Consider the following 12,500-nt stretch of genomic DNA (forward strand, 5'->3'; position numbering starts at 1 on the left):
ATATATACACACACACATATACATACATATATATATAAGGTTGAGGAGGGTATTGGATTTAACCAAACCCCGGAGGATACACTCTTTACCACTTCATACTAAACATATCCGCCTATGGATATAATAATAGATTACTTTATTTTTTCTGTCTCCGATGAAGGGAAGTACTGGATCTTCCCAGAAACAGCTGTAAGACTCTATCCATAAAATTCTTCAACCTTACCTTTGCTCTCTTTATCTTTTTGTTTTTATATATTTACGTATATATTTACGTATATATATATATATATATATATATATATGTACATACATTTATTTATCATATTTGTCATAGAGATTACTATCCTCTCAATTTCCTTCAGTTTTCATTCATTTGTTTATACTGTGCTTTCATGAGGCCTTTGTTTTAGAACTGTCATAGATCAACCTGCAGCAAATAGGTTGCATTACAGCATTTGATGATATTCCATATAACACTCCTAAATAACGTTTTGCTAAAACTTTGTCCAAATCTGTTATTTTGAGCAATTTCATTCCTTTCTCTACCTCGTTCTCTTATACTTTGTCTTGATTAAAGTCTAAATTTTTTATAATATTTGATATAGTGGAGGCGCAATGGCCCAGTGGTTAGGGCAGCGAACTTGCGGTCATAGGATCGCGGTTTTGATTCCCAGACCGCGCATTGTGAGTGTTTATTGAGCTAAAACACCTAAAGCTCCACAAGGCTCCAGCAGGGGTTGGTGGCGAACCCTGCTATACTCTTCCACCACAACTTTCTCTCACTCTTACTTCCTGTTTCTCTTGTGCCTGTAATTCAAAGGGCCAGCCTTGTCACACTGTGTCACGCTGAATATCCCCGAGAACTACGTTAAGGGTACACGTGTTTGTGGAGTGCTCAGCCACTTGCACGTTAATTTCACGAGCAGGCTGTTCCGTTGATCGGATCAACTGGAACCCTCGACGTCGTAAGCGATGGAGTACCAACAACTTATGGTATACTTTGTACTACAAATGATGTATGTTAAATCATTTCTTTGGTGTTGCCCTAATTTATGCTGGGTGATATCTGATAATGCTGTTGCCAGAAAAGAAGTTGCCTGTACATTTTTTGTTCAATACCAATAGTATTTATATCTGTTTATTATTCTTATTTTTGAACATAGTTATAAACAACCGATTCATTCTTCTCTAATTCTCCTCTATCTCATGTAAGCAAAATGGATTGTCAGGCATTTTTGAAAAGAGTTGTATTACATGGTCTTGAATTCCAAAGCCTCGTATTACCTAGCATGATATTTACTATTTACTTTAAAGTACTCGGCACATGGTTTGATGTGTTGGAAAACATTTTCTTCATTCGTATAGCTACAAACATTGTTATCTATCCGTTTTTGAGTGGTAAGTACAACTAAACTGAAAATGATGTAATCAACAGCAGTGTCAATCGCTGCACCATCTCTGATTTATTTATTCCCTCTCATAATTTATTCCCTCTCATAATTTATTCCATCTCATAATTTATTCCCTCTCATAATACTGTACATCTCTTACATTTCGACAACCATCAAAGTATTAGTGATTTTTCGTTTCAGGTGGTTATGTAATTGAATATTTCCATACATTTTATAGAGTTAATAAATAAAGAAAACAGTGAGTGGTTTAACTAGTTTGAAAAAGGCTCCATGGGAGAGATGAGAGTTCATGTGCCATCATTGATACTGTGATGCGCTCTGAATATAAATAGTTAAAAATAGAGTAGTGAAATTGCAGGGACTAATTAGCAGTTTGGTAGTTTAGAGAAAAGCGATATACCATATTATCTAATTAAGTGTAAAAATACTTGTTTTCAGGGGGATACTGGATAAACTTTGTGCTGCTTGTCTGCTGAAATGTATGGCAATGGATTGTCATGATCAGTAGAGTGACACACAAAACGGCTTGTGATATTTCAACCATTACATTCTAAACTCAGATGATGCAGAGGTTGACTTTCATCTTTTTGGTGTTGACAAAATAAGCACCAGTTGAGTACTGGTTTGAAATCTGAGGCCTTGTGTTTATGCTAGAAACTGAAGTGTTCTAGAAAAATACTCAAAATACACTTTACATTGTTTAATACTGATAGACAAAAAAAAAACAAGAGTGATTCATCTTGGGAACATATAAGTGCAAGATTGAAAATGAAAGAAAATAAAGTTGGGAATGAAAAATAAACTTGGTTATTCTAAGTAAGTTATCCTAAGTAAGTAAATGCTTAAAAGTTGATTATCATCAAATGCCATTATTATAGGTTTCTGCTCTCATTTCTCAACAGTGTCATTTAGTTAACTTAAGAATATAGCTTTGTAGAAAGTAAAACATTTCATATTAAAAATATACACGTGAAGGTAATTCATAAACTTCTTTTCTGTAAACTTTTGAATTATATTTTCATTTACTAATTTGCAATAACTTTTTCACGTATCTTTTTTTCTACAAGAAATGTCTTATTTCCTATGATCCAACCTTCATTAGTTAACAAAAGAATATTGTTGAGATATGAATGCAAAAATCTTTTATAATCAAGCATTTACTCATTTGTTTAACTTATCCAGGGTAGCTAAGTTTATTTTTGTATATTCTCATCCTTATTTTCTTTCATTATCAATCCCATACAGATGTCTCTAAGGTGAAAGATCACAAAAAAATAAAAGAAAAAATGTAAACGGACAACTCATTTGTATAAGAATCACAATTTTTCTTTCATACTGTTCATGCTTGAGATAGACTTTATAATAAGCATGGCTGTGGGGTTAAGATGTTTACTTTGCTACTATGCAGTCTCGGGTTGAATGTTAAGTGACACTTTGAGCAAATATCTTCTAGCATAGCCTTGGACCTACAAAATGAATTTGTTAGACATGTTGTGTGGATACTTATCAAAGGGACCATTCTTTTTCTTGATCATTAGGTTTAATCCCTCATCCAGTTTAACAGCAATGCCTGGCCATCCTTCTTAACACATGGCTATGATGCTCCCCCACTAGTCAGCCACTAAGAGACATGCTCAAGTGGTTAAGATCAAGCAACTGACAAGCAAATCTGTGGTGTTAAGCAGAATATTTGCTATAATGATATTTCTGCTTCAGCAACTGAGCAGTGAATCCATGGGAAATGTAATGGAAAGTAAGTCAGTCAATTTCAAAGCAAAGTTTGAAGGGAATAGCAGTTATTTCCTTTGATTTCTTGATAGAAGCAAATACGAAATAACATTTACTGACCAAAGATAAAACAAATTAAAATTTTGTTACACAGTATAATGATAAACTATCATCATCTATTAACTACAACTTGAACTTGCTTGATGATAGATGGAATACATATCTTGTTCCATCATCAATGTCCTAAGTCCATCAACAGTCAGTCACTCCTGTCACCATAGTATTAGAAGGATGTCCACAGATTAATTCCTAGATAATTCGAATGGTATAGATGATTGATTTGCACATAATATTTTAGTTTTGTCTCACATAATGTTCTTGTTTTTCAAACATCAACAACTCATTATGAACAGCACATTTTCTCACAGTAATTTTGATTTTCCTTTTTTCTTTTTTTCTTCTCCACAGACGGAAGGAGACAGATTACCAATTGGAAGACCAGCGGCAGGAGCTTTGTATGAGAAGTCTGTTATAACAAGCAACGGTCGCCAATATCGCTTCTATTCAGTGGCGTTGTAGATAAGGTTTAGCTAAAGCTAGATATATATATATGTATGTATACTCTCACTTTAAAAATACTGCAACACAATTTCAAATGAGTGGCATAGAATGATTCCTTTTGACTCAAAAGGATACAATTTCTGTTTCAGTCAGTTTCACTGATTATCTATTTCCTGTCTATAACAAAACTATATTTGTGATAACTTGCTAATTTATCCCATCACTCACTTCAGTATTTGTTAATGAATGTTACAGATATTACTTCTATTACACCAGCAGCAATAAAAACAATAATAATAATTAATAGTTATTATAATGATGATGATGGGCTATGTAATGATAAAACGCTATATAATTTTTTCATAGAAATAGATCACAAAAATTAAGTGTAAAGTATCAAAAAACTTGCATTTAATTGACTGAGGTAGATATGAATAAAATTTATTACAACACTAGGAAAAACGTTTTTGTTGTTTTTTTAATACTTTTCTACATGGGCTGTGCGTGAGAAGACCCGGCAAGCCAAGTAAGATCGTTGCCAGTGCCCCTGGACTGGTTCTTGTGCGGGTGGCACATGAGATGCACCATTTTGAGCGTGGCCGTTGCCAGTACCGCCTGACTGGCTCCTGTAGGATTTTCGAGCGAGATCGTTGCCAGTGCCCCTGGACTGGCTTGTGCGGGTGGCACATAAAAGACACCATTTCGAGCGTGGCCGTTTTCGTGCGGGTGACACGTAAAAGCACCCACTACACTCTCTGAGTGGTTGGCGTTAGGAAGGGCATCCAGCTGTAGAAACTCTGCCAAATCAGACTGGAGCCTGGTGTTGCCATCCGGTTTCACCAGTCCTCAGTCAAATCGTCCAACCCATGCTAGCATGGAAAGCGGACGTTAAACGATGATGATGATGATGATGATGATATAAACTAGTAATGAGAAACCAGTTGTGGGGCTAACACTTTGTGCCTTCTGAGGTAAGATTTGGCCAGAAAAGATTTGAAAGTCTTCAAGGACAGACCAGCTGGTCAGTTCTCATTGATGCCTAGAGATTCTCCAAGAACACCATCACTCTTCCCACCACTAGTTTTCTAGGGAAGGCTAACATGGAAGTTCCAAAAATTGCAAGAGGAATGCGAATGCCTGACAGCATTACAGCTACCAGCATTCAGTCTTGATCTTCACTTGAGCCAAGACTGCAGTTCCACCAAAGAGACAGACTGTGAAAATATATGCCTAGTAAAGAATGAATAAAAGATGAATATTCATCCTTTACTAAACACATATTACTAAGAATCACGGTTGATGCTACAGCCTCCACACATGTCTGTGCATCAACAGTTATTACATACTGAACCCTCAGTATAAAGGATGTTGATGGCAGATGGACCACCTGCTCAGCAGATCTAAACTAGAGCAAGGCACATAAAAATTGAATCAAGTGGCACCGTGCTGAAAGAATATGAGACTTAGATTGGAACAAATATTACCCTTGATAACTCAGCGAGCGTGCAGCACAACATACAAATGGCAAATCCATGTTGTCAATCATCATTGTAGGGTACTGGAAGGATGGCCTGGTTAAGTTTCTTGGGTCTGGTTCACTTCAGACTTTCAGGTGGATAGGAACTGGGATGAGGTAATGACCAAGATAGCTAATCTCACTCAGAAATGGGTTGAGAGGAAGCTATTATAAAAGGTGGGGGTAGAGTTGGTAAACCCATATATTACCTCTGTTATACATTACCACCTAATTGTTGTGCCTTGCTCTAGTTTAGATTTGCTGAGTAGGTGGTCCATCTGCCATCAAACACCCCCGTTTCTGCAGCAATAATGACTTGAGATCCAATGCATATAGAAGAGATGAGATTGACAGATCAAGCACATGTTCTGAAACAGTTTTGACAGACGGTCATTACTCTAGGCACTGAGCAGACATTGCTGTGCGTTGAAGCACTCCACCCTCTGGAAAAGGGTCAAAAACTGGCCACCTTGTGATTTTTACGTGTGCTGGTTTGTTTGTTTTTTTTGTTGACGAGATGAAACCATTCTGACTGATGCCTGTGTTCCATTAGTTCTTTACTGTTCATATTTATGGAAGTGAAGTCCATAATGTTTCTTTGCAGTTGTTGCATTTGGTTTGCAGGAATAATGGAATTTGCTGGTGTTTGTAATGCTGATTGTGTCTGTGATGATGGTGTTGTTAGTATTGGAATTGTTGGGAATGGTTTTGGTGTGTCATTGTTGGAAGGGGATTCTTGTGTCTGTTTGACCCTCCCAGCTTTTTTGGTCAGCATGTTTTTCTCTTTACATTTTTTCTAGTTTGTTACATGCTGCCATTTGCAATCTTTGCCATAAGCCTCACTACGCAACATGTCTGAGTGGTCCCAAGTAGGGAGGGACATGGCCTATGGCCATTGACTTTTTGTTTTCTTGGCACTTGTGCCGGTGGCACGTGAAAAGTCATTCAAGCGAGATCGTTGCCAGTGCTGCTGGACTGGCTCCTGTGCAGGTGGCACGTAAAATACACCATTTTGAGCGTGGCCATTGCCAGTACCTCTTGACTGGCCCTCGTGCTGGTGGCACGTAAAAGCACCCACTACACTCTCGGAGTGGTTGGCGTTAGAAAGAGCATCCAGATGTAGAAACTCTGCCAGATCAGATTGGAACCTGGTGTAGCCATCTGGTTCACCAGTCCTCAGTCAAATCGTCCAACCCATGCTAGCATAGAAAGCAGACGTTAAACGATGATGATGATGATGATGATTAATGTAGTGCTAGTTTCAGATACTTTATTATCTCTCATTTATGAATGTAACTTTATCTTTTATCTTTTACTTGTTTCAGCCAATGGATTTAGCCATGCTGGAGCACCACATTGAAGGATTTGAAATCGAATCTACATTTTCTACAAGTTCCTTTCTTTTTGTTCTCGGCATTTCGACTCAAAAATTTATGAGAGTCAACAGTCACACTTATTTAAGTTCTCTTGTTTAAGTTAACATTCCTGGGCTAAATACAATTCGAGAGTGATTAACTCATTAGTTTTCATTGTTCTATGACCTACATCAAGTTTTCTACCAACTACATGGTTCCAGGTTCAGTCCCACTGCGTGGCACCTTGGGCAAGTGTCTTCTACTATAGCCTCGGGCCGACCAAAGCTTTGCGAGTGGATTTGGTAGACGGAAACTGAAAGAGGCCTGTCGTATATATATATATATATATGTCCAACCCATACTAGCATGGAAAGCGGACGTTAAACGATGTATGTGTGTTTGTGTGTCTGTGTTTGTCCCCCCACCATCGCTTCACAACCGATGCTGGTGTGTTTATGTCCCCGTCACTTAGCGGTTCGGCAAAAGAGACCAATAGAATAAGTACTAGGCTTCCAAAGAATAAGTCCTGGGGTAGATTTTCTCGACTAAAGGCGGTGCACCAGCATGGCCGCAGTCAAAATGACTGAAACAAGTAAAAAAGTAAAAACATAAGCTGGTTCAGATATGCACTGAAGGGAAGTCACTCTGTACAAACTAGTCGTACGCAAGGGACATCACTCTATAAATTGGCAGATCACACGCCTGTCAATACGGCTGAGTGGAAATGGAAGAAGCGCCTTATTTGAGGAGCTATACAGCTTTTATTGTCTCTATTTGTCTAGACTCTCTTACTCTTTCTCTCTCTCTCTTCTTTTTCCACCAGTCTTCTTGCAGTCAACAAAAGATGAATATAACTACCAACGAAATGGATATCAGTACTGTGGATAATCATTGTACTACAACTCGAATAAATTGTATTTTACATTGTAACGACGAAAATAAAAGTCCATTTCTCAAATTTTCTTCCTGTCATTTATTCAGTGCCCATTATCCTCACATACGCACGCGTACACACACACACACATTTCCACTCAGCTGTATTGGCATGTGTGTGTGATTGGACCATTTATAGAGTGACGTCCCTTGCGTACGAATAGTTTATACAGAGTGACCTCCCTTCAGCGCATATCTGAACCTGTTCACAAAACTCACTTCGACCATTTTAGGCTGTGATTTTGAATTGTTAGATTCTTCATGTTTTGTAACACTCTAAATCTTCGAAAGTTACTTAAATGAATCTATACCTTGTCAGTTTTAAATTCAACAAGTTATACCTCATTATCTGCACTTATTCGAGGAGCAAACTGCTCATAAATGAGACAGCTTTTTCACAAATACTTCGCTCAATGATTCACCAGTGAATTGTGTTTCTTAATTCCACACTCCTCAGAGATTTTCCTACTCCGTCGGTGTGCAAAGTATTACTGAAGCCTGTAAGTATCTTTGGCCATGTTTTTAGCTGTTTTCCTTTTCTAAAATTCTTGATTTTCAAAATAGTGCGGATTATATAATGGGGCAAAATTAGTAACTTCTAATTTCTCCCTGCTTTTTGTTTTTTTTCCCATTCCTGTTTGAAATAATTACATTGCAAGTATTGCATCCTCTTTCAGTCTTTCAGAGTAAAATTTTGTCAGTATAGTTGTTGAAGTTGAGAGAGTACGAAACATAGTCAGGTGGCAGGTCCTTTTTTTTTTTTCAAGTAATTTTTTCTCGGCTTTGACTCGATTGTAATTGAGTTTGCTACCAAAATATTTGGATAATTTTTGGTGTTTAAGAATCAATATTCTTTTCTCTGTTGGATTCCAAGTCAATTTTTCCCCACACTACTGTCTAATTAGATCATTTTCACGTTTCAAAAAAATGTCTAAAATGGGGCAAAATGAGTAATGTATAATTACAATAATTTCTTCTCTCTAACTGCATGGTGAGTAAATATTTCACAAAGAAAACACTCCAGCAGATCGTGAAGAAGCTATCGATAATATTTTATGGCTAGCTTTCGTTTTGACTTGAAGAGCTGTCATCTGGGTTGTTAATTTCTGTAAAAAAAACTTTATTTATATACTTTCGTTTTAAAGTGAAAGAGAGGAGAAAGTGAAATATGTATGTACGTGTATATGAAATGGACTGTTTCTATTTCAGATAGAAAAGCAAAAATGTTTATTATCGTGAATTTTGCTATCACAGATGTTCGATACCAAATAATCCACTGTATATATATCGTTTTCTTTGTATTTTTTTAGTGCTCTTTCTTAATGGAACAATTTGCTTTCTAAAAATGAAACAACAGCTCCATAATTGGAGTTTGGATGTCAACAACAATAATTGTTATACATCAAACTCCAAGAAAAGTTTGCATATTTTTAGTTCTGCTTCACAGATTGTATCTGTAAAATTCATGTTAGTCAGTCTCTTCCTTTGCTTAATAATCCAAACATGTCCACATGTTTGTCAATTTGACATTTACCAACAAAATCAAATGCACCAATGATTATTATTATTATAAAAGCAGAGTAATTGCAGGTTTCGAAGCAGTTGTCCATGGATATTCTCTTTGCTGATTTTGAAAGAAATACTCATATCTGCAGTGCAACTAACTTCTATGACCACATTTTCCATCCCAAATAACTATGTTAGGTCTGTTATTTTTGCTCTTCATAGAAGCATTGATGAGAAAGTTCTACCGATATTCCTTGTGCTGATATGTATGTGTTCCTTAGAGGTTTGCATTTATTTATACCAGGGCAGTGTTTTCTAGATACTATTGTATATTATAGCAATAACATCATGTCTCAGTAGGAAGTAGTATCTCAATGACATTTTTGGATAGCTTCTGATTGTTATTTCTCTGCAGAAGAGTGAAATAATTAGCACTTGTGGTTGCATTTTGGGATTTTAAGGGTATTGTTGTCTTGTCTTGTTTGTTCATGAGATATTTTGCAACTGTCTCTTGTTATCGGATTGCAAAAGCATAACCTCCAAGATGTGATATCATGTAGTGGCCACATATCTGGAAGAGGTTACACTTCATGCCTTCACTTTACTTTTTTTTTTATTTAATTGTACTCTTGCTTTATTAGTAGTCTTTTTTTTTTTTTTTCATCTATTGTTGGGAGTGGAGCAAAGTACCACAAGATTTCTGCAATGCTGTCTTCATCACTTTGTACAAAAATAAGGAGGAAAAGTCTGACTGCTCCAACTACAGAGGATGTTATCTTGCCTCTACATTGCATGCAAAATCCTTGCCAGAGAACTCCTCGGCATTGCAGTAGAAAATCTCCCAAAATTCCAATGTGACTTCTGAGCAAACAGGACCACTACTGACATGATCATTGTTTTCAGACAGTTCCAAGAGAAATGCAGAGAGCAGAACAAAGGACTTTACATCACCTTTGTTGATCTCACCAAGCAAGCAGAAAGAATAGAGGGTAGAAAGACAGAAAGAAAGGAGGAGAAAAGAAAAAAATATAGAGGAAAGGTGTAAAGAAATGAATGGGTGCATCAAGGGAAGACTGCAAGAAGCAATGGGGATAAAGGGAAGAATAGGGGGCAACAATTATACAGACCAGTATCAGAGGCTGTACGTCCTTCATACAAGTAAGATGCAAAGTCTGCAATTTGGCTTTTAGATATAATCTGGATGTAAAGGAATTTTTTTTAGTGTTAATCTCTTCTCTGCTAAATACAGTCTTTTGTGGCTTTTTTTTTTTCAAAAGCCACAAGTACTTACTCTTTTACTTGTTTCAGTCATTTGACTGCAGCCATGCTGGAGCACTGCCTTTAGTCGAGCAAATCGACCCTGGGACTTATTCTTTGTAAGCCTAGTACTTATTCTATCGGTCTCTTTTGCCGAACCGCTAAGTGACGGGAACATAGACACACTAGCATCGGTTGTCAAGTAATGCTAGGTGGACAAACACAGAGAAACACACATACATATATATACGACAGGCTTCTTTCAGTTTCAATCTACCAAATCCACTCGCAAGGCTTTGGTCGGCCCGAGGCTATAGTAGAAGACATTTGCCCAAGATGCCACGCAGTGGGACTGAACCCGGAACCATGTGGTTCGTAAGCAAGCTACTTATCACACAGCCGAACCGCTAAGTGACGGGGACATAAACACACCAGCATCGGTTGTCAAGCAATGCTAGGGGGACAAACACAGAGAAACACACACACATATATACGACGGGCTTCTTTCAGTTTCCATCTACCAAATCCACTCACAAGGCTTTGGTCAGCCCGAGGGTAAAGTAGAAGACACTTGCCCAAAATGCCACGCAGTGGAACTGAACCCGGAACCATGTGGTTGGTAAGCAAGCTACTTACCACACAGCCACTCCTGGCCAAGATTTCAACATTTCATTCTTTGTTATTCCTGAATTAAGAAGTGTGATTGTGCATGACTTTCTAGAACGCTGATGAAGTACTTTAAGCTGGATGCATTGCTCAGATCCAGGCCTCACCTCATGCACTTGCAGTGATCATTGAGCAAGCATGTGATATTAATCTCTGAGCAACCAGCCTGTGCTATAGGAACGCTTGTATAAAAGGATATACTTCATGTTGGGTTGTGCAACTGAAAGAAATCTTAAGCGTGTGTCTGTTAAATACCTTCCTATACCAATGTATGAGAGGAAATTACTTAGCGTAAACAAGGTCTTGCCTATTCTGTACTTAACAGTTATAGAAAAACCGTGTAAACCAAACAACTTTACAGAGCTATTTTCTTGTTGATGGACTTAGGTCGGATGTTAGGGATCTTGTTTTGAAATCTGCTTATTGTAAGGATATTTTGTATTAGGTGGCCACCGGATAGAAATTTTTCTTGCTAAAGAATCCAAGATCCTTTTGCTCTCTTTTCTAACAAGGTTCTTTAACAATGAAGTTTGATGGCAGGGTTAATAGTGGTGAACTTTGTTGGGCTTGCACATACAAGTGCCTAAATCCAAACAGTTAACAGGCGCAGGAGTGGCTGTGTGGTAAATAGCTTGCTTACCAACCACATGATTCCGGGTTCAGTCCCACTGTGTGACACCTTGGGCAAGTGTCTTCTACTATAGCCTCGGGCCGACCAAAGCCTTGTGAGTGGATTTGGTAGACGGAAACTGAAAGAAGCCCATCGTATATATATATATATATATATATATATATATATATATATATATATATATATGTATGTGTGTGTATGTTTGTCCCCCCACCATCACTTGATAACCGATGCTGGTGTGTTTACGTCCTCGTAACTTAGCGGTTCAGCAAAAAGAGACCGATAGAATAAGTACTAGGCTTACAAAGAATAAGTTCTGGGGTCGATTTGCTTGACTAAAGGCGGTGCTCCAGCATGGCCGCAGTCAAATGACTGAAACAAGTAAAAGAGTATGTAAGTTAGTTCCTAAGTGTGTCCATTGGTGCTCCTAGATATAGGAGTGCCCCTTTATTCAGCATATTCCTCTCTCAAGGCCTGTGAAAGAACTTGGAAAGTTGAGCCTCCAGCCAGGTCTTTTGCAATGCCCTTAAAGCCAGGAGCTTTTCAACACCCCCTTGTGTGTGTGTGTGTGTGTGTGTGTGTATGAGAGTTGGGAGAATTGTTAACACTGGATGTTCTTCCTAATGCCAACCACTTTACAGTCTGGCACCAACATTGGCAAGGTCATACATACATACCTACCAGGTTTTCATACAATGATTTTAGCTTAAAACAATGTAAACAAAAAGCACCAAATGTCAAGTCACACTCACTCACTCACTCATAACCCCAACTCAAAATGAAAGATGTTAAATTATGTGAAGATTACATTTCTTTATTTAATATATCAGCCAACAAAATGCAGCTCCCTGCTGCCTTCCATACACGAGTAATGTACATATAGAGCAAAAGAACATTGTAACTGAGAATAAAAGATATTAAAATAGTGATAGTAA

At 37.7% G+C, this 12,500-nt stretch overlaps 1 protein-coding gene across 2 annotated transcripts in view; it reads left to right on the forward strand.

The window, feature by feature from the left end:
* Positions 1 to 4,163, forward strand: part of LOC106877488 (uncharacterized) — a 38,467-nt gene extending 34,304 nt beyond the window's left edge. For both annotated transcript variants that reach the window (XM_052966017.2, XM_052966016.2), the window contains one exon: positions 3,609 to 4,163. In XM_052966017.2, the coding sequence (XP_052821977.1) occupies positions 3,609 to 3,719 (111 nt within the window). In that variant the 3' untranslated portion in view covers positions 3,720 to 4,163. The remainder of the gene's footprint in view (positions 1 to 3,608) is intronic.
* Positions 4,164 to 12,500: the final 8,337 nt, after the last annotated feature.

Source organism: Octopus bimaculoides, chromosome 3, assembly GCF_046866305.1.
Source record: "Octopus bimaculoides isolate indiv1 chromosome 3, ASM4686630v1, whole genome shotgun sequence".
Classification (NCBI taxonomy): Eukaryota; Metazoa; Mollusca; class Cephalopoda; order Octopoda; family Octopodidae; genus Octopus; species Octopus bimaculoides.